The following is a 16769-nucleotide window of genomic DNA, read 5'->3' as shown; positions in this document are numbered from 1 at the left end:
ATATATAATATATTATAAAATGTTATATTATTTATGTAAGCCTTGCCATTTCTTACTTTACTCTGAGTGAATGGAATCATAAATGGAAGATGGAGGGAATTTCCAAAGTTTCCATGAGAAATCTGTAGTCAGTGAAAARTCTTTCTGAAGCATAGTCTGTACCAGCTGATTTCCCTTAGATTGAAAAGTATTTGTTGTGCATTACTGGTCATGCCTTATAAGCAGAGATTTGTGAGTTCATTTAGTGTGTGGTGGTGTTGCTGTGTAATAGGTGAAGGTTTAGAAGTAGCTAATGATGAATTCAAGTTTTGCTGTAGAAGCTCTATTTACTGGAAGAATGTCACAAAAGTTAAAGTTTTGTGTTGACGATCTATGAGCATATATGCTGCTACTAAATGTATCTATCGGGGGGCTTTTTTTAGGATTTTTGAGTTGACTTTGTTTTTAATGTGTTCCTTTACTTTCCATGAAACTACACAGATGTTGAAGTCAGAGTGCATGAATTTATGTGCAAACTTAGYGATTTATATGAGGAATACTTTTCTTTCCAAAATTGTGTCAATCTCTTAGCTCTTGTATTAAAACCATCGGAACAAGGTTACATTTACACTCTGTTTCAAATTTTCTTCTTGCAGCTAATATCAAACAGCACTGTCCTTGTAACTGCATTCTCCTAAGGTGCAAGTAAAGTAAGACAACATCTTTGGTCATTTGTCTTGCTCAACATGTTGTCAAATGTGTAGTTTTTTCTGCATAACATACAAGTTGTTTTGTTTGCTTGCATCCTCTCTATATAGAAGACTGTTATTACCATAATAAATTAACAACTGCTCGAAGAAAAAAACCCTGTGCTTTGCTTAGCTTCAGTATAATTTAACAGAAGCATATTCTTTTTTTTTTAGTTAACTTGTCAGTGAACCTTATTGTCCTGAGTCTGCCTCTGAATATGCTGTCCCTAGTTTAAGTGCCAAATTTTTATTTTGCTATTTTAGTCCTTCTAAATGCATATAATGTCAGTTAGATCTGTAGCTTGACTTTAAAATGGACATTGATAGTAGTAGTATACAGCAACAGCAGGGTGTGATCTTCTTCTCTTTTGCAGTGTGAGCAGGATCTGAGGAACAGGGATTAMGATGTAAAAGCTATCTTTGTTGCCATGTAAGGTAGACAGCTGGGAATGGCTTATGTCAAGCAGACCTGTGGTCACTGAGTCTGTAGATGTGTCTGTAGAAGCAGGACTTTAATCCACAAATAGTGGAGGTGAGTGGAGTCACAACCAGCTGCAGTCTGGTCAGCTGTGGTGTTCCCCAGGGCTCAGTGTTGGGCCAGGCCTCTTTCATACCTTCATCGATGTTCCGGATAAAGGGTTCGAGTGCTCCCTCAGCCAGTTTGCGATGGCCTGGAGCTGGGTGGGGAGTGTTGATCTGCTGGAGGGCAGGAATGCTTCTGYATAGGGATTCAGAAAGGCTGGATTGATGGGCCAAGGTCAATTGTATGAGGTTCAATAAGGCCAAATGCCAGTTCCTGCTTTTGGGCTGCAACAGTCCCCTGCAGTGTTACAGGCTGTGGAAAGAGTGGCTGGAAAGCTGYCCAGTGGAAAAGGACCTGGGGGTGATGGTTGACATCAGCTGGACATGGCCCAGGTAGCCAGGAAGGCCAAAAGCATCTTGGCTCGTATCAGCAATAGTGAGGCCAGTGACTGTCCTTTTGTACTGGGCACTGGTGAGGCCATGCCTCAAATCCTGTGTCCAGTTTTGGGCCCCTCTCTACCTGAAACACATTGAGGGGCTGGAGCAAGTCCAGAGAAAGGAAATGGAGCTAGTGAAGGCGCTGGAGCACAAGTCTTAATGAGGAGTGGTTGAGGGAGCTGGGAGTGTTTGTCCTGGAGAAAAGAAGACTGGGGGGACCTTAACGTTCTCTACAACTGCCTGAAAAAAAACAGAGGTGCTTCAATCTTTTTTTCCAAGGAAGAGCAATAGGACAAGAGGAAGCAGCCTCAAGTTGTGCCAGGGGAGGTTTGGACTGAACATTAGGAAACATTTCTTCACTTAATGGGTTGTCAGGCATGGGAATGAGCTGGCCACTGAGGTGTGGAGTCACCATCCCTAGAGTTCTAGAAACACCTAGGTGTGGTGCTCAGGGATTTGGCTTAGAGCTGATTTGGCAGTGCTGTCTTAAATGTTCAACTCATTGATCTTTAGGTTTCCAGCCTAAACAATTCTGTGGTCTATGTCAAAACATGGTTTCTCATTCTCATTTCTCTGGCCTAGGCAGTCTGAAATCTGATGCCTCTCAAATAGTAATATGGGGTTCATAAGTCATGTGGAACAGAGAATCAAAATGAGGTGTTTATCTTCCCTCTTGCTTTTTTAGGATGTTTGAATTTAGAAGTGAATGAAAAGTGACAGCTTAATAAATAATATTAAATACATATTGTGACAAAGTGGCCTCAAAACATATAACACTGATTAAAATTTCCAACAAGTTACACTTTATTTACTTGCCATTAATAAAAGATCAGTAAATTCTTCAGRAAATACTTTTAACTTTGAAGACCCTAATCTGAGTCTAATGTTTAACTTACAGATCTTGACATATCTATGTCCATAGGAGTTATCTCTTGCAMAGAGGGCACTGTGCTTGCAACTCTCTCATATTGGAGTCTTTGACAGCCCTCACCGCAAGCAAATGGTGATTGGCTTTCAGGAGCTTCAGGGCTGCAAGTACAATTGTCATTGCACTATCTGGCCTAACTGGGGTCTGGGTGCTCTTAGTGTGCCAAAGTACAAACATAAATACTGAGGATTCTGTTACAGAAACACCCATAGCAAGGTGATGACAGGTCATATCTGGCAGAGAACATCAGTGGCTGGAGTTTGGCAGCTGCTTGGACTTTTTTGCTTTATGCTGTTATATTCTGGATTTGGAGAGGTGTTAGTTGCCTGTGGATAAACYGCTAGAATCTTCTAAATTTACATRGTGATACACCTGGCAGGATCAACAGGTATGACATTAAGACAGATCCCTTTTTCATCCTGAATTGAGTGTGTCTACATCAGGTGAAAGCTGCTGTACTGCTGCTAGAAGCAGTGATGCTGACAGTTAACAGGAAAGCTAGAAGTCTAGTTAACTAGGAGATTACTGCAATGTAGTAATTATTAAAAATAGTAACAGTAGTGGAAAAAGGTGAGTTTTTTTCTTCTTAGTAATCAAGATCTAATGAAATGGGAAGGAATACTTTAAATCACAGCTGAGGAAATGATAGTGCAGGTTATATTACTGATTTTTCAAGGTGTATCTGTTTTTTAAAACTGTGTGACTTGTAGCAGAGTTTTAACCTAAATTGGCTTGTGCACACAGTTTTGCCTTCTACAGAGATAACACACATAATGTTAACCACATAATTTSTGTAGATGCCTTTAATGCATTAAGATCTGACCAGTGTTTAATTTCTGTATTTGCTTTTCTCAAATCTCACATCTAATGTAACTATAGAGTTCTTGTTAAAGATTGACCTTTGGCATTTTTTCCCTCTTTGCAGGTATTTGTGGAAACATTAGACAAGTGCTTTGAAAACGTCTGTGAGCTGGATTTAATTTTCCATGTAGACAAGGTACTGTGATGACATCCYGTAATATGTCAAATGAAATGTTTTGTTTCAGCTTATACTTGGTGTTAAATCTGCCTTACTTGCCAGAGAAGGATAAGGAAGTTGCTGAAGGCTCTAGAGAGGGAGTTGTTAGAGGGGTGGCTGAGAAGCTGGAAGTGTTTAGGCTGAAGAGGAGGAGGCTTAGGGAGAACCACATTGCTCTCTGCACCCCCCTGAAAGGAGGTTGTAGCAGGATGGGGGGTTGATCTCTTCTCCCCGGTAATCATTGACAGACAAGATAAAATGGCCTCAAGCTGGATGTCAGGAAGAATTTCTTCACTGAAAGAGTTGTCAGGCATTGAAGCAGGGAAGTSGTGGAGACACCATWCCCAGAAGTGTTCAAGAAACAGCYGGACATGGTACTTAGTGCGGTGGTTTGGGTGACATGGTGGTGTTTGCGCAAAGGTTGGAACTGGCTCATGTTGGAGGTCTTTTCCAACCTTACTGATTCTATGATTCTRTGATGTAATTATCAGTGAAATCTAGACCGTTTTATGAGTTGAAAGCTGCAGTGGAATGTGCCTTTCTGAGAAACAATAAAAGAATATGGAAGATTTGCTTAGTAATATTGCACATAAAACTATAAAATCCAAGACATCTGAATATTCCTAGAGTAAGAATAGTGTCAAGAAAGAAAGTGTTCTATTTAGTTTATGGTTAGGTTTTATATAWCTCAGAACTGAAATGTTTTCCATTTAGAGTTAGCATTTGCCTTTCATATGCTATGATTATGTAATTTCAATGCTGTGTGGATCTTCCCGTTTTAAATCTCAGATTTTGCCTTTCTTCAAACATTTAGAAACAATCTTATGGGAATATTCCCAGCTGTAAGAAAAAAGGTTTAAAAGGACTTCGACATTTCTGGTTGTAACATCTAAAATGCTGAGAATTTAATATAGAGATTTTATTCCTTCAGTTACATTTTGTGTCYACTGTTGCTTTCATGCAGGCACCTTTCCCCATCTGTGAACATCTTTCTGCATCAACAGCAAAAGATGTCAGAGGAAARTAAGAAAAACTAGACTAAAACTAATACTGGTTTAGTTATGTGAAAGAACCCTTTCAAACTGATTTAGCTTGTTTCAAAATCAGGAAGTTCTTTTGGAAGAAATACTTGGATTTTGACCAGAGACTGAAGTGTAGATTACCTTGAGTGAATGTTTGAACTCATGCCTTGCTCATGAAAAGTCATTAGGATTTCTAGTCTGACTGAAACATGTTGGATATTTTCAAAATGACAGATTAAAGTACAAAAGAGTTTATGAGTGGTTTATATATTGGCTTCTGAGCTTAAAGAACAAAAGTACTGCAATYGTTTTGTGGGAGGTTTGATCTTTAGCTGCAGAATGCTTTAGCTGATGTGTACCCTATACTGTCGCTCCGTAGTATGTYTGATTAAAGGACATTCCTTAACCTAACTTCACAGACAAAATATTTCTATTAAACTATAGACAATTTAAGTGCTTCAAAATGTTACATTTCTTGAAGAATATTTTACTTTGTATTGGATATGAGATTATGTTTCTTCTTGAAAATTACATATCAATGGATGCTAGAATTTAACTGTTTCATTTCATTTACTAAAAATCTGACTGAGAAACCCTTTAAACGTTTAGACTAGAATTTTCAAACTCTGATKAAAATGTGAACCCTAAATACTAGCTTAAAATTTTAGTAAAAAAAATGTCCATTTCCACAATGAAAGTTGGTGAAATTCTGAGTTATAAAAACTTAGAATGTGACATTAATCAGTGCAGTGAATTTTAACTTGAGCATAAAGAGCCAAAGAATACAATATAGAGACATGAACTTCTGTAGTAATGCAAGGCTGCTGCCAGCTTGTAGCTACCAGTAGCATTAGTTATGCAACTGTGACTAATCTGATGTCACCTTTTTTTCCTGTGGTTTAAGTGCATCAATATTCTTGTAGGTCTGAGAACAAAACAGGAAGATATATCTGTGAGAATGAAATTACAGTGTTAAATTCTCTTTAAACTGCTGATAAGGTCATATTGTCAAGAAACGCAATGCACTGAGCCTTCAGAGTTAATGCATTAACTTTCTCTTGTCGGATATTTGTGGCCTGACTCATTAATGTATTTCAAGCCTGCAAAAGGGAGAAACAGCAACTGCCCCTGTTGGATCTAGACAGTCGTAGTTATTATGGGTACTTATATTATGTGGGTGCTGTTTGGGGTCAAATATTTGTGTTTTGGATAGTCTGGTATTGAGAAAAGCAGGGATTGGCTGACTTACTTGAGTAAGAGTTGTTCTGTTTTCAGTTTGTGATGGAGCTTTGGAAGGTGACTTCTTTTCAATTCTCTTGCCAGAGCTCCCTGAACCAACATTTTGGTGAAAAAATGATGTGGCATGWAGAAGAGTAATTTCAACAGCTGCTGCATCTTTACTAGCATGTTATGTGGTATTTCTGTAAGGAAATATATATGTTTATCAGGCATTTATCATTGCACAGGACCCAGTGATGGCTTATAGTTCCTGAAGCCAAGAGAGAAGCTTATTCAGAAATATTGATACTATATGAGAAACTCATTTGGAGAATGGAATATTGGTGGGAATGAGTGTTTTTAATGTGCTGTAGCAGATGTGGATTTAGGTGTCAGTAGTGTAGTTTGTACCAGAGAAAATTTGACTTCTCTTCTAAAGATCAGTGTATTACGAGCAGCCAGACAAACTTGCTMTAGCTGGAGCAAGGTATTCTCATATCTTGGGAAGAGGAGGAGCAGGTATTTCAGTCCTGCCCAGATTCCCACACTGAGTCCCAGAGTGTAGTGCTTTCTGGTGGAAAATGCATCACTGAAAGCTATTATACAACTAAAACAATAGAATACATTCAGTTAGGGATGTAAGGGAATACTTGTTTTTTTTTCRATAGTTTTTGGCACCTGTTGAAATAGCTCTGGGAGTATCATGATCTCTTGCAAGAGTTTATTATCTAACCAGAACAGTGAACCATCCAGAATCAAATGGCTTGAAGACAGGAAAATGTGTTTGCCAAATTTTCCTGGGAGAGTTTTTTCTTGATACATTCTGTCTTTGTTAGAATATGCAATCATGCTTTTAGAGRGTAGCTCAAACATAAATAGGAAAGCTCTTGATTTTTGTAAAAACATTTTAAAGTTGTTATTACAAACCAGCAATTTTAGATTTTAAAGAGTTGATGTTCTCAACAGTTCCCTTTTGGAACAGCAGATTGTCTATTCCTTGTGCCTTCAGTCTTTCACTTAAATATTATTTAGATTACATTATTGAAGTGTATTTTGCACTTCATTGACACTTAATGCTTTCTTTATTAAGACTTTTTTTTCTTTAAGAAAATAATAAATAATTTTTAAGGAAAAAAGTAGAGACAAAAACGTGTGTTTGTTAATTGAATGCGTATTTGCAATCAAAAAAAGAAAAAACAKTTACTATATATTTCTGTCTTGATGCTGTATCGGCACACATATATTTAAGAGAAGGGAGTCAAGTTAAAATAGTTACATAACATTGTTAGTCAAAGCTGTGATTTCTTTTCATATACAGATTACTAAATAAAATTATTTGGGCAAGACAAGGAAAATGGTTAACCCTCTTTAAAGCCATCTGTGCTTTGAAYATTTCTAAATATTTTATGTTGGGCTTCAGTGTTGCATCCTGAAAGTGCGAAAAATTACAGAGAAAGGCAAAGAAGCATGATCCAAGGTATGGAGCAGTTTTCGTGGAGGAAGAAATTAAATATTCAGGATACTGGAAGTAGAGGAGTAAGAAGTATGTAGGAAAAAAGGTGTTGGAAGAGCCAAAAGGGTCCTGAAGAAGAGTTGTTTTCAGCCTTTCTAAACACATTAAATATAAATTTGTTTAGAAATACTGTTAAAATTTATCAGGGAAACAATTCAATTTTGTTTTTTAGGTATGACACTAAACCAAGAACTGTGTTTTTGRTGTATTACCTCCAGGTTATTTGATTTAGAGATTTACTTCTACCTTTAATCCACAGGAAAATTGGGAAAAATTCTAAAATAGTAGTTACAATTATGCTTTTAAGATATCAGATTGTACATGTTTATTTCTAAGAAGTAGAAAAATGCTCCTTGTCTTCAGATTTAAATACTAAGATAGGATGAAAATACCATATTTTAGATAGTAACTCTAGATTTTTGCTAGAAAGCGTGCAGAAGGATGCCTTTTTAAATAAAACAAACAAAACATGTCTTTAGTACAGTGGGAATGCAGACTCTGAAGCAGCGGTTCATGAAGCAGGGCTTTCATCCTCAAGTCAGGGTTGCAGAGAAGAGGGATATGAAACACACCCATTTGATWCATGTCCCCAGCTGATTTATGTGCTCCTGCAATTTGGGTTCTAGCTGTCAGTCGTAGCTGTAGGTGCTGAAGACTCCAGAGCTATGAGTTAGCTCAGGAATGTCAATTCTAATTCTAATCCTAATMTTGGGATCCATGGTGGGTGAGCATCACAGTCCCTTCCTTCCCAGGTGTAGCCTGAAGTAGCATTTACACATCTCTTGTGAGCAATTTGCTTAGTCTTGTAGAACCTGCTGATGCTAATTAGAAMTGTAATCATTGGATAGAAAATGGGAGCTGAAAGAAAGAGGAATGTGAAAGTTTCTAAGCGTTGATAAGTATAGCAGAAGAGTTTGTAACATAGCTGTGAGCAAAGAATATATACTGGAGAAAGGAACATGAAGTGATAGGCTTTGTTCCCAAATAGTTTTGATTAATCGATAACATTAATTGAGTGATTTAAAGAATACATTAATAAATTCCCTGTGTTGAGGAATCTAGATAGCATCCTTCTGGATTGTATGGAGGACATTTTGCATTTTCAAATTCTCTTTTGATCTCTTTTAGGTCCATAATATATTGGCCGAAATGGTCATGGGTGGAATGGTTTTGGAGACCAACATGAATGAAATTGTCACTCAGATTGATGCTCAAAATAAACTGGAGAAATCTGAGGTAAGAGTGCTGCACTGTGTAGTTTCTGAACTAAAAAAGGGTTGTAGTAAATGCATGCTCTATAATGCTCTTTGTCCGTCATAGCAAACTAAACAGTGTAAGCTGTCTGCTTATAGTGCCAAAAATTTGTAATGTATCTGACGGTGTTGTACCTTTCATCGTAAGTAATAACTGCTTAGTCACTGATGATTAGATTTTGCTTTCTGTATCTAATAGCATTGTRCACCATTGCTATTAAGATACTTCTGTAGCTCTCTTAAGTTTCTCTTGCAGAAAACCTTTTATTTTCAACCTGCTTGTTATGCTGGACTAGTGACTTTAGCACTTAAATAAAATTAGATAAAAAAACAAAGTGTCTCTTCAAAGACTACATGTTCCTTTCTGCCAGTATGCTTCTAAGCACCTGAAATAAATAGCAGCAGTAATATTGCAACACCCMAAAAAAATGGGACTGAAATGGACTAGATAGAAGTTAAAGCCAAGTTTTAGACACTTCAAAGTAAATATGAATTCTACAGTTTTGGTGATCTGATCCTTTGGTCTTCAATGAATGAAAAAACTGCATTCTGTATATGTCCATAACTGGCCAAGTGAGGGATCACACGTAAGTTGTGGGAATCCCTTTTCAATTCAACAGTTGTTGAATTTGTGTTTAGGAAAGACATTTAGATTAAGAAAGAATCCTAGAATTACTTAATCTATGACACAATGCCTTCAATGTCACCATATGTGCCTTCTAAGAAAAAATGCTTACATAAGTCTGTGTTGGATTATAAGTGATGGGAGTAATTCCTTAGAAGAACACATGAAAGCATAGTATTCAAATTTCTAAACAACACTTTGCTTGAATTGGAGACTTTCTAAAGTTGAAGTCAGCTCAGTAGACTGAAATCTTGCGAGTGGCATAAATATGAACTAAATGACATTTTGGGAGAGGACCCAGAGGGCTTTGTACTTCTAACCAAAGTGCAGTAAAGAGAGAAATGGATTCTTCAGCTTTTTTTTGTGGTACAGTGTATACTGTTTTTCTGATTCTGCTGTCTCATGCTGTGCCACTTCAAGTTTTTTTAATACATTTAATTGTCTGTTTTGCACAACTTCCACACTATATCCAAGAACAGGGCAACAATATGTGAAAAACAAGGAAAAACTAGGTATAATTTGATACAGTACAATTCAGCAATATGCATCTGAAAGGATTCTATGATGGATGTTGAAGATGTCCAAAATGTTAATTTTAATATTTTTCTCACACTCAGAATGAAACATTGAGCACATTGAGATAACTATTTGGAGTTATTCTCATAAATGTTTACTATATTTGAATAACTTCTGTATGCATATGTTTTTCTTTATTTGATAGAAAAGTAGCCYAGTGTTTCCAAAAGCTGAACTTACTGGCAGCTATGTTCTACCATGTATTATGTGTGTATTGATTTTACCTGGAAGCATTTAATTAYGTAAATTCTGTTACCAAATCAACTCTAGATCACTCTCTGACTAGTCTACTGAAACACATCAATTTGGTGCAGCCAGCTACAGTACTTGCAGTTTGCACCTACAGTAGTTCCAATATTCATCAGTAAGTCATTCTTTCTTTTAAGAGCTTTTAGTATTAAAGTACATGGTAGAAGATTTGAAAAACACACCTAAAACTCAAAGTGCATACAAAGCAAATAGGAACTTGTTCCTTAACATTCAGCAATGAATTACAGAAGTAGTGATAAATTAAAACACTTGGTGACTGGAATGGAGCAGAGTATTTCACAGTCTGCTCACCACAAACACTTCTTTTTCCTTAGTTCAGTGACTATTTCTTTTATAATTTAACAGTAACTATAATGCTGAGATACATCACAATACCTGTAATTATTTCCTCAGATCATTAATCATTTGTTTCATGTATATCCACAGAAATTTCYTGATTGCTATTTCTTTTCCTTTTGTCTTTTTGATCAAGATTGTAAATCTTCCTGTATGTCTTTCCTGAACACATATTTTCAAAAAACAAGCAAATCTATGTAAATCAAAATCAGAAATAACTTAATAAACTTTGAATGCTGGTCACTAAGAAATCAAAACTAGTGGATCTTGTTAGTTTTCTTCAATTTAAAAATATTGAATTATTTTTATATTTAGAAAATCTTATTTTTGTAGTGTGTAGTTTATAGGAGAGCCATAGCACTGTTGCTTTTGTCTTTGGCTTTTAGAGCTCCGTCATAGTTCTGGCATTCACAAAACAGCTATTTTAAGGTTAAATTTTCTTGTATAGCTGAAAAGATGAAACTAATATAGCTGTAAATGGGTTATGTTTTCAGAAATACTTCAGTCTTTATTGTGCCCATCTGGCTTTCAATAATACACAAAATTTAGTTATTTGACATCCCGTGTTTGTTTAGTTATGCACTAGGTTTCTAAACAAGCTTTCGGTTAGAATTTAGAGAAGACTGAATGTATTTATTAAATTCACACATGTTTGAGCAAAGTTATCGACTCAAAGCATTTGTTAATATTTTCTGCAGAGATWAATTAAACCAATATAAGGGAGTCCCTAGCTTTGATTTGTGATTCAGCTAATATTACTTGGATGTGCCACAAAGGAAACTATTTCTACTCTGAGAAATGTTGTCTTAAATGCATTTCCCTACCTTTCAGTTTAGTGTTTATCTGTGAATGGGTTTTTCTGGTCTGTCTAAAACTGAAGAGTCATTGTGATAAAGGGAGGGAATTCTTTGGGAGAAGGGTCATTGGGATTTTATTCAGAGCCTCTGGAAGTATTGTAGGTAAATCTGGGCTACCTATTTTCTATTTGGAGTGTTCAACTGCGTGTGATTTAGACTTTTAAGTTGGGCCTCATTTTTTTCTGGACCTCCTGATTTTTTCTGGCTCTTTCCATTCTTCTCTCTTACAGACCTTTATCTTTCAGTCTCCCAGACAGGACAGGTAGACAAAGGTATTGCTGACTTTTAGAAAAAAATGTACTTTTAACAAAAAGGGAAAGCAAAATGATGTCAAAGGCAATAAATTATGTAGGCCAGACTCAAAAATTATGTGTAAAAATACCCATACTAGTCCTTGTAGCCTACTTTTTGTGCTAGTTTCTTGTAGTTCCCTCATCTTTTTATTGGCTATAGTGTATTTTACTAGCTTTCCATTGACATCATATTTTTTGTTTTATTTATCTTCCTGCATTTTAGAATTTAACTTTTCTTTGTATCATTGTTAAGAAACAAAGGAATATGAATATTAGCCAAAAAGCTGCAGAATTAATCTCAATAAAAAATGAAGACACAGTTAACAAAATATGATGTAATAGAAATAACTTCTTTGTTAGGAGAATTTGCTCCCTGATAATCTAAAATAAGTAATATAAACTCTTTTGCTGCACCATTTAGTATTTCTAAACAAAACCAAAGACCTTTTACCTACTTGCAAGGAGAAGTTTCAGAATAAGCTTCAGGTGAATGAAACATTAAACATCCCKCCACCAAAATAAATAAACTCAAATAGTTCTGTACATAGAGAATTATCAGTGCAATTTGTAAAGATGTTGTGGAAATACCAAAGTTGATCATTCAACCCTAAATATTGTGAACATAAAATGAAGAGGGCTGTCAGCATGTATTCAACTTCAGTTGTACATTGCTTTCATAATCTGAATGCCCAGATTTTACTCTTAAAATGCCCTGGTCATTATAGTCACTGAATATGAATGTTAACAAGGAACAGAAAAAGGAGAAGGAAATTGTATGTTTGAGGTTCAGTTTATGGTCATTGTCACCCACCATTTGYTGTTTGAAATTTAGTTTAGCCCAACAGTGTGAATGTCAGTCAGCGTTAATAGCAGTACTTCAAAATTAATTTCCACTTGTTTGAAATATCTGTGTGTTCAAACTGCAGGTATTTTGAACAGGTGAATCTTAAGCAGTTGATGTTTATTTAATTTATGAATAAYTTTGCTCTTTACTTTTTACATGATCTTTCTAGGGTAGTATACAGTAATACGGTTAAGATTTAACAAATAGAACTCCACAATTGGATTTTGTTGCACCAAGTTGTAAAAGCATTTACTAAAAATAGTTTTTGGTAATATGCATCATTTTAACCTAAATTTGAAGTATGCTACAGCATATGAAGAAGATCAAGGACATGACCTTCCTCTGCCTAATGTGTCAACACTTGTAACATACAGCATGTATTTCATTGGTAACACTAGGGAGGTTGATCTCAGGTTTTTGGTTTGGTTTCTTTTTTTTTTTGTTTTTGTGCAAAGCTACTTTTCTTTTTATGTGTTCTGCTCACACATATTCTGTTTTTATTTTTGGGTCTGGCAATGAAAAACAAACAAAGAAATAATTAATCATTCCCATCCATTACTCTTTTTGTGATTCAAGTGCTTAAAATTTCTAAGAGTATGTCTCAAGTCTTCTTATCTGTTTGGCCTCATTTTGATATACTTGCAGACTTCATTTTGGTTTTTCTCTAATTACGTTCATTTATTTAACCTCATAAGCAGGGGACATGATCATTCCTTTATATTATGTATTGCATCCTTTCATGATTTCATAATCCTGCTGCTTTGAAGTCATACTTGTGCTGAAAAGAAGCATTGCTATGAAACACCAGCAGCAGAGAGGTCCTAGTACCTCTGAAATATCTGGAAAAGGGTGGCTTATTTTGCAGAGTGTTAGCCTTCATTATTTTGTTTTCCAGTAGGCTGTGTATTTTTATGTATTTATTTTAGTGATAGCTATCTCTGTGTAGAGTTATTTGGGATGACTGTTAATTTTTATTTGTACATGCATATTAACAATGTTTGTGATGTGCAATACTTTTCCCAAATGATCTGAATTTCTTTTTAAAGAGTAGAACAAGATTGCTGGGATGCCTTTGATACGAAGCTATCAGTTGGGCATTCTAAGAAAGGGTGATGATAAGAGCAAAGAAAACTGATTCCTATMGTGTTTAATAATGACCGAAGTAAACGGCACCTTATGTTTCTCACTTGATAGATTAGGACCAGTAGTAGAGTAAAAGTCCTGCTATTAAATGTGTCTACCTCAATCTATAAAATAGTGGCTTTTTTGCATATATGATATGGTATTGGTCTTTTACTCTAAAAGTATGTGAACATGTTTTACAGGCATTTTTTGCAATAATGGAACCTAAAATTTTAATATGCAGCATTTCAACATTAATGCACATCCTTCAACAACAAATGAAATTGAGAATACAAAGCAGCTGCAGCAAAACTGTGGTGTATTGGCTTATTGTTATACCAGCTGTATGCAATTTGTATTGTCTTTCTGAAATTGCATTAATTATGTCTAAAGAAGTTGCAGTTTCACTTGCTTCAGTCATTTGCTTGCTGTGACAGACAACTCATCATTCACTGCATGTTTAAAGCTTGCTATGTGTTCTGTTGTTTCAAGTGAAACAGTTTTTTCTTTGCACGTCACCAACTTACGTGCTGAATTATGTGACGGAAAAGACATGTAAAATTTGTTGAGTTCAGTGTTACAGTGAAGGGTGTTACTAATCAGGTGCCTCTAGAAAACTCCTCAAAATCACACAGGGCTGGAAGTATTTGTAACTTTGTGTCTGTGAATACAATTCACTTCCAGTAAAAGAAATRGGAAGGCTGCATACTAGTTCACTGTGTGACATGCTAAAAAGGAGTTCAGATGTAATAATATTTAAATTGTATTAGTTATCTAGCTTGGGAGTTCAAATCCTTTTTGGTAATTTTATGCAATGAGACATTTTKTTGTGATCTGTTTCCTCTCAGAAATGCTGTGTAACTGTATTGTGCTTGGTAGGGTTGACATTAATTGTGCACAATAGCATTCTGCTGTGCATATTATGTATCCACTATTCCACAAACTCAGTTCAGAGAATTATAGGAGCAGACAATGTAATAGTTTGAAAATCTCTACTCCAGTATCTGATAGTGTAAGATAATCTCACTGTCACAGAAGAGGTRATCTGACAATCACAGCAGTTTTGTCAGGGATCTTCACTGATTCTGATCCATAATGGTACTCATGAAACATGACTGTGGGAAGTTGTGACTGTATAGGGGGGTGGAAGGGTCATGTTAATTGTGGTATTWTTAATAATTTTCAATTGTGTCTCCATTGTATCCTATGCCATTGGGGCGGGAGGCAGGGACTGTAAGTCTGTATAAAGAGGATAGTTGCAGGTAGGTAAAAATAATGACTAGTTATACTAAAAATGTTATTTGTTCATTAAGATTAATAACTTTCATGAAATTAGGGTAAAGAATCTCCATCCTAGTCACCCAGAAGGCATCTCTCCTTTGAATTGCCAGTCATGTGCTACCATGTCCATCACTGACTATATTTTTCTGATTTCCCATTGTTTCAGTTGTAAATTGTATAATTCATTGCTTTTAATTGGTATTTTCATCTTCTCTATGGAAAACAGTTTACATTGCCCCACTTTTGATTTTGCTGAATGAATTTTTYTTCCATTATTGCAAATACAATTTAAAGGATTTAAAAGCACTTACTGTTTTATCCAATAATTCTTCACTAGTACTTACCTTTAGATTCAAAATTAGTATATCCAGGTTCTCAGAAACAAAAGGATGGTGTTGGGCAACTTCATGCTTTCTGCATGGTTTTTTAATAAATAGGAAGAAATTGCAATGTCTGATTACAGTTTAACTTATTGCAGATTCAGGAATGCAGGTTTGGGATATTTGCATTTCTTAATACTACTAGTGTTAAGTCCATGTTTCCCCCTTCATGTAAATATTGCTATTGAAAGAGCCTCTGAAGTGAATGACCTGACGGGCTTGGTGATGTTAAGGGAAACCAAGGAAAAAGGGGGTTTGAAAATACCTCCRTACAACTTTTTTAGTCTTAATTAGTCTGTACTTCTGAGAACTGATAATTTGGGTTATATCAGGGCCTAAGTGGGATCAAATTTGGTTACATGTGAGATTTGGTTTTCTGAGCTTTCTTCTCTACACTCACATGSTTTTCCCAACTTTGGCATGTCTCATATAGAAGGGTTTGACAGGGAAGATATTGTTAATAGATGACTCATGGCTTTCTGGTCTGTTTCTTCTGGGAGTCATCCCATGACTAAAGTATGGGGATTTGTGATGCTTTAGGCTTTCCACATGATAYAAAAGGGTTGGTTCAAAAGCTGAAACTTCAGTTGGTTTCATTTTTACTTYTGTTTTTGAAGGGAGAAATAACAACAGTAGGTAGGATTTTAAGTGAAAATCTTATGTTAACTTGACTTTATATTTATTTCTTAGAGCAGTAAAAGAGAGAAAATATTTTTTTTCATAGCCTTCAAAAACTAGAGTTGTTATCTGAGGTGTTTGTGGCGTGTTTGTCTCCTTTTATGCAGTCAAGCAGGTGGACACCGTGGACATCAGGTGTACTCCTCAGTAATTTTTACCCTGCAATTGTAGTGAATTTCACTGAAAACCAAGAATCTGAAAAGCTTATACTTTGAGCAGTAGTCACCCACCAACGCTTTTTAATAATCAAGTATGACACAGACTTCTCACAGTTTTTCTTCTTTCATTTTGCTGTATTTCTTGTTCAGAAGTACTTTATGTGCAAATACACTGGTTTCTTCAGCCCTTGACAAACCTAAAATCAAAGATCATCCATTTCTTCAGGTTTAGTCTTTATTTGAACATTTCCTGGCATCTTGCTTTGTTTCTTGTGGATTGCACCTTTTTACTGGACCTGCAAGATACCACATTCTAAAACTAGAAGTTCTGAAAATCACGTTGTGTATTTTTTGTTTTTGAATATTTTTTGTCTTACTTTTAAAACATCAAAATRAAAGTTAATTATTTTTACATATTCAGAGATTTGGAATATGATGWCTTTTTCTGCTAATAAGAGCTCTTGTCAAAATCTTTCATGCCTTTTTTTTTTTCTTTGCAAAAGCAAAAATTTTTACACTTTCRTGGCAAGCCTGAAGTAAAATTACACTGCAAATTCTAAATTCACATAGGGAATCTGAACTGCTAGGAGAAACATTTCCATGCTTAAACACATGAATAGGATAGTTTTTTCACAACATCAAATACAGTAACACTTACTAGCCTTTTTTTAATAGTCCTTAAAATAGGGTTTTCAATAGGTTTCTGGAA

The 16769-nt window shown here is 35.6% G+C and overlaps 1 protein-coding gene across 1 annotated transcript in view; it reads left to right on the top strand.

Moving 5' to 3' along the window:
• AP3S1 (adaptor related protein complex 3 subunit sigma 1) overlaps positions 1–16769 on the top strand; it is a 28574-nt gene that overhangs the window by 9547 nt on the left and 2258 nt on the right. Inside the window, exons 4-5 of the mRNA XM_057372362.1 lie at positions 3542–3613; positions 8516–8623. Of these exons, the coding sequence (XP_057228345.1) occupies positions 3542–3613; positions 8516–8623 (180 nt within the window). The remainder of the gene's footprint in view (positions 1–3541; positions 3614–8515; positions 8624–16769) is intronic.

The sequence above is a fragment of the Malurus melanocephalus genome, unplaced genomic scaffold (genome assembly GCF_030028575.1).
Source record: "Malurus melanocephalus ecotype Western Australia unplaced genomic scaffold, MMel_1.1 scaffold_7, whole genome shotgun sequence".
In the NCBI taxonomy this organism is placed as follows: Eukaryota; Metazoa; Chordata; class Aves; order Passeriformes; family Maluridae; genus Malurus; species Malurus melanocephalus.
The sequence above is the reverse complement of the archived record's forward strand: the minus strand, read 5'-3'. Positions and strand labels throughout refer to the sequence as shown.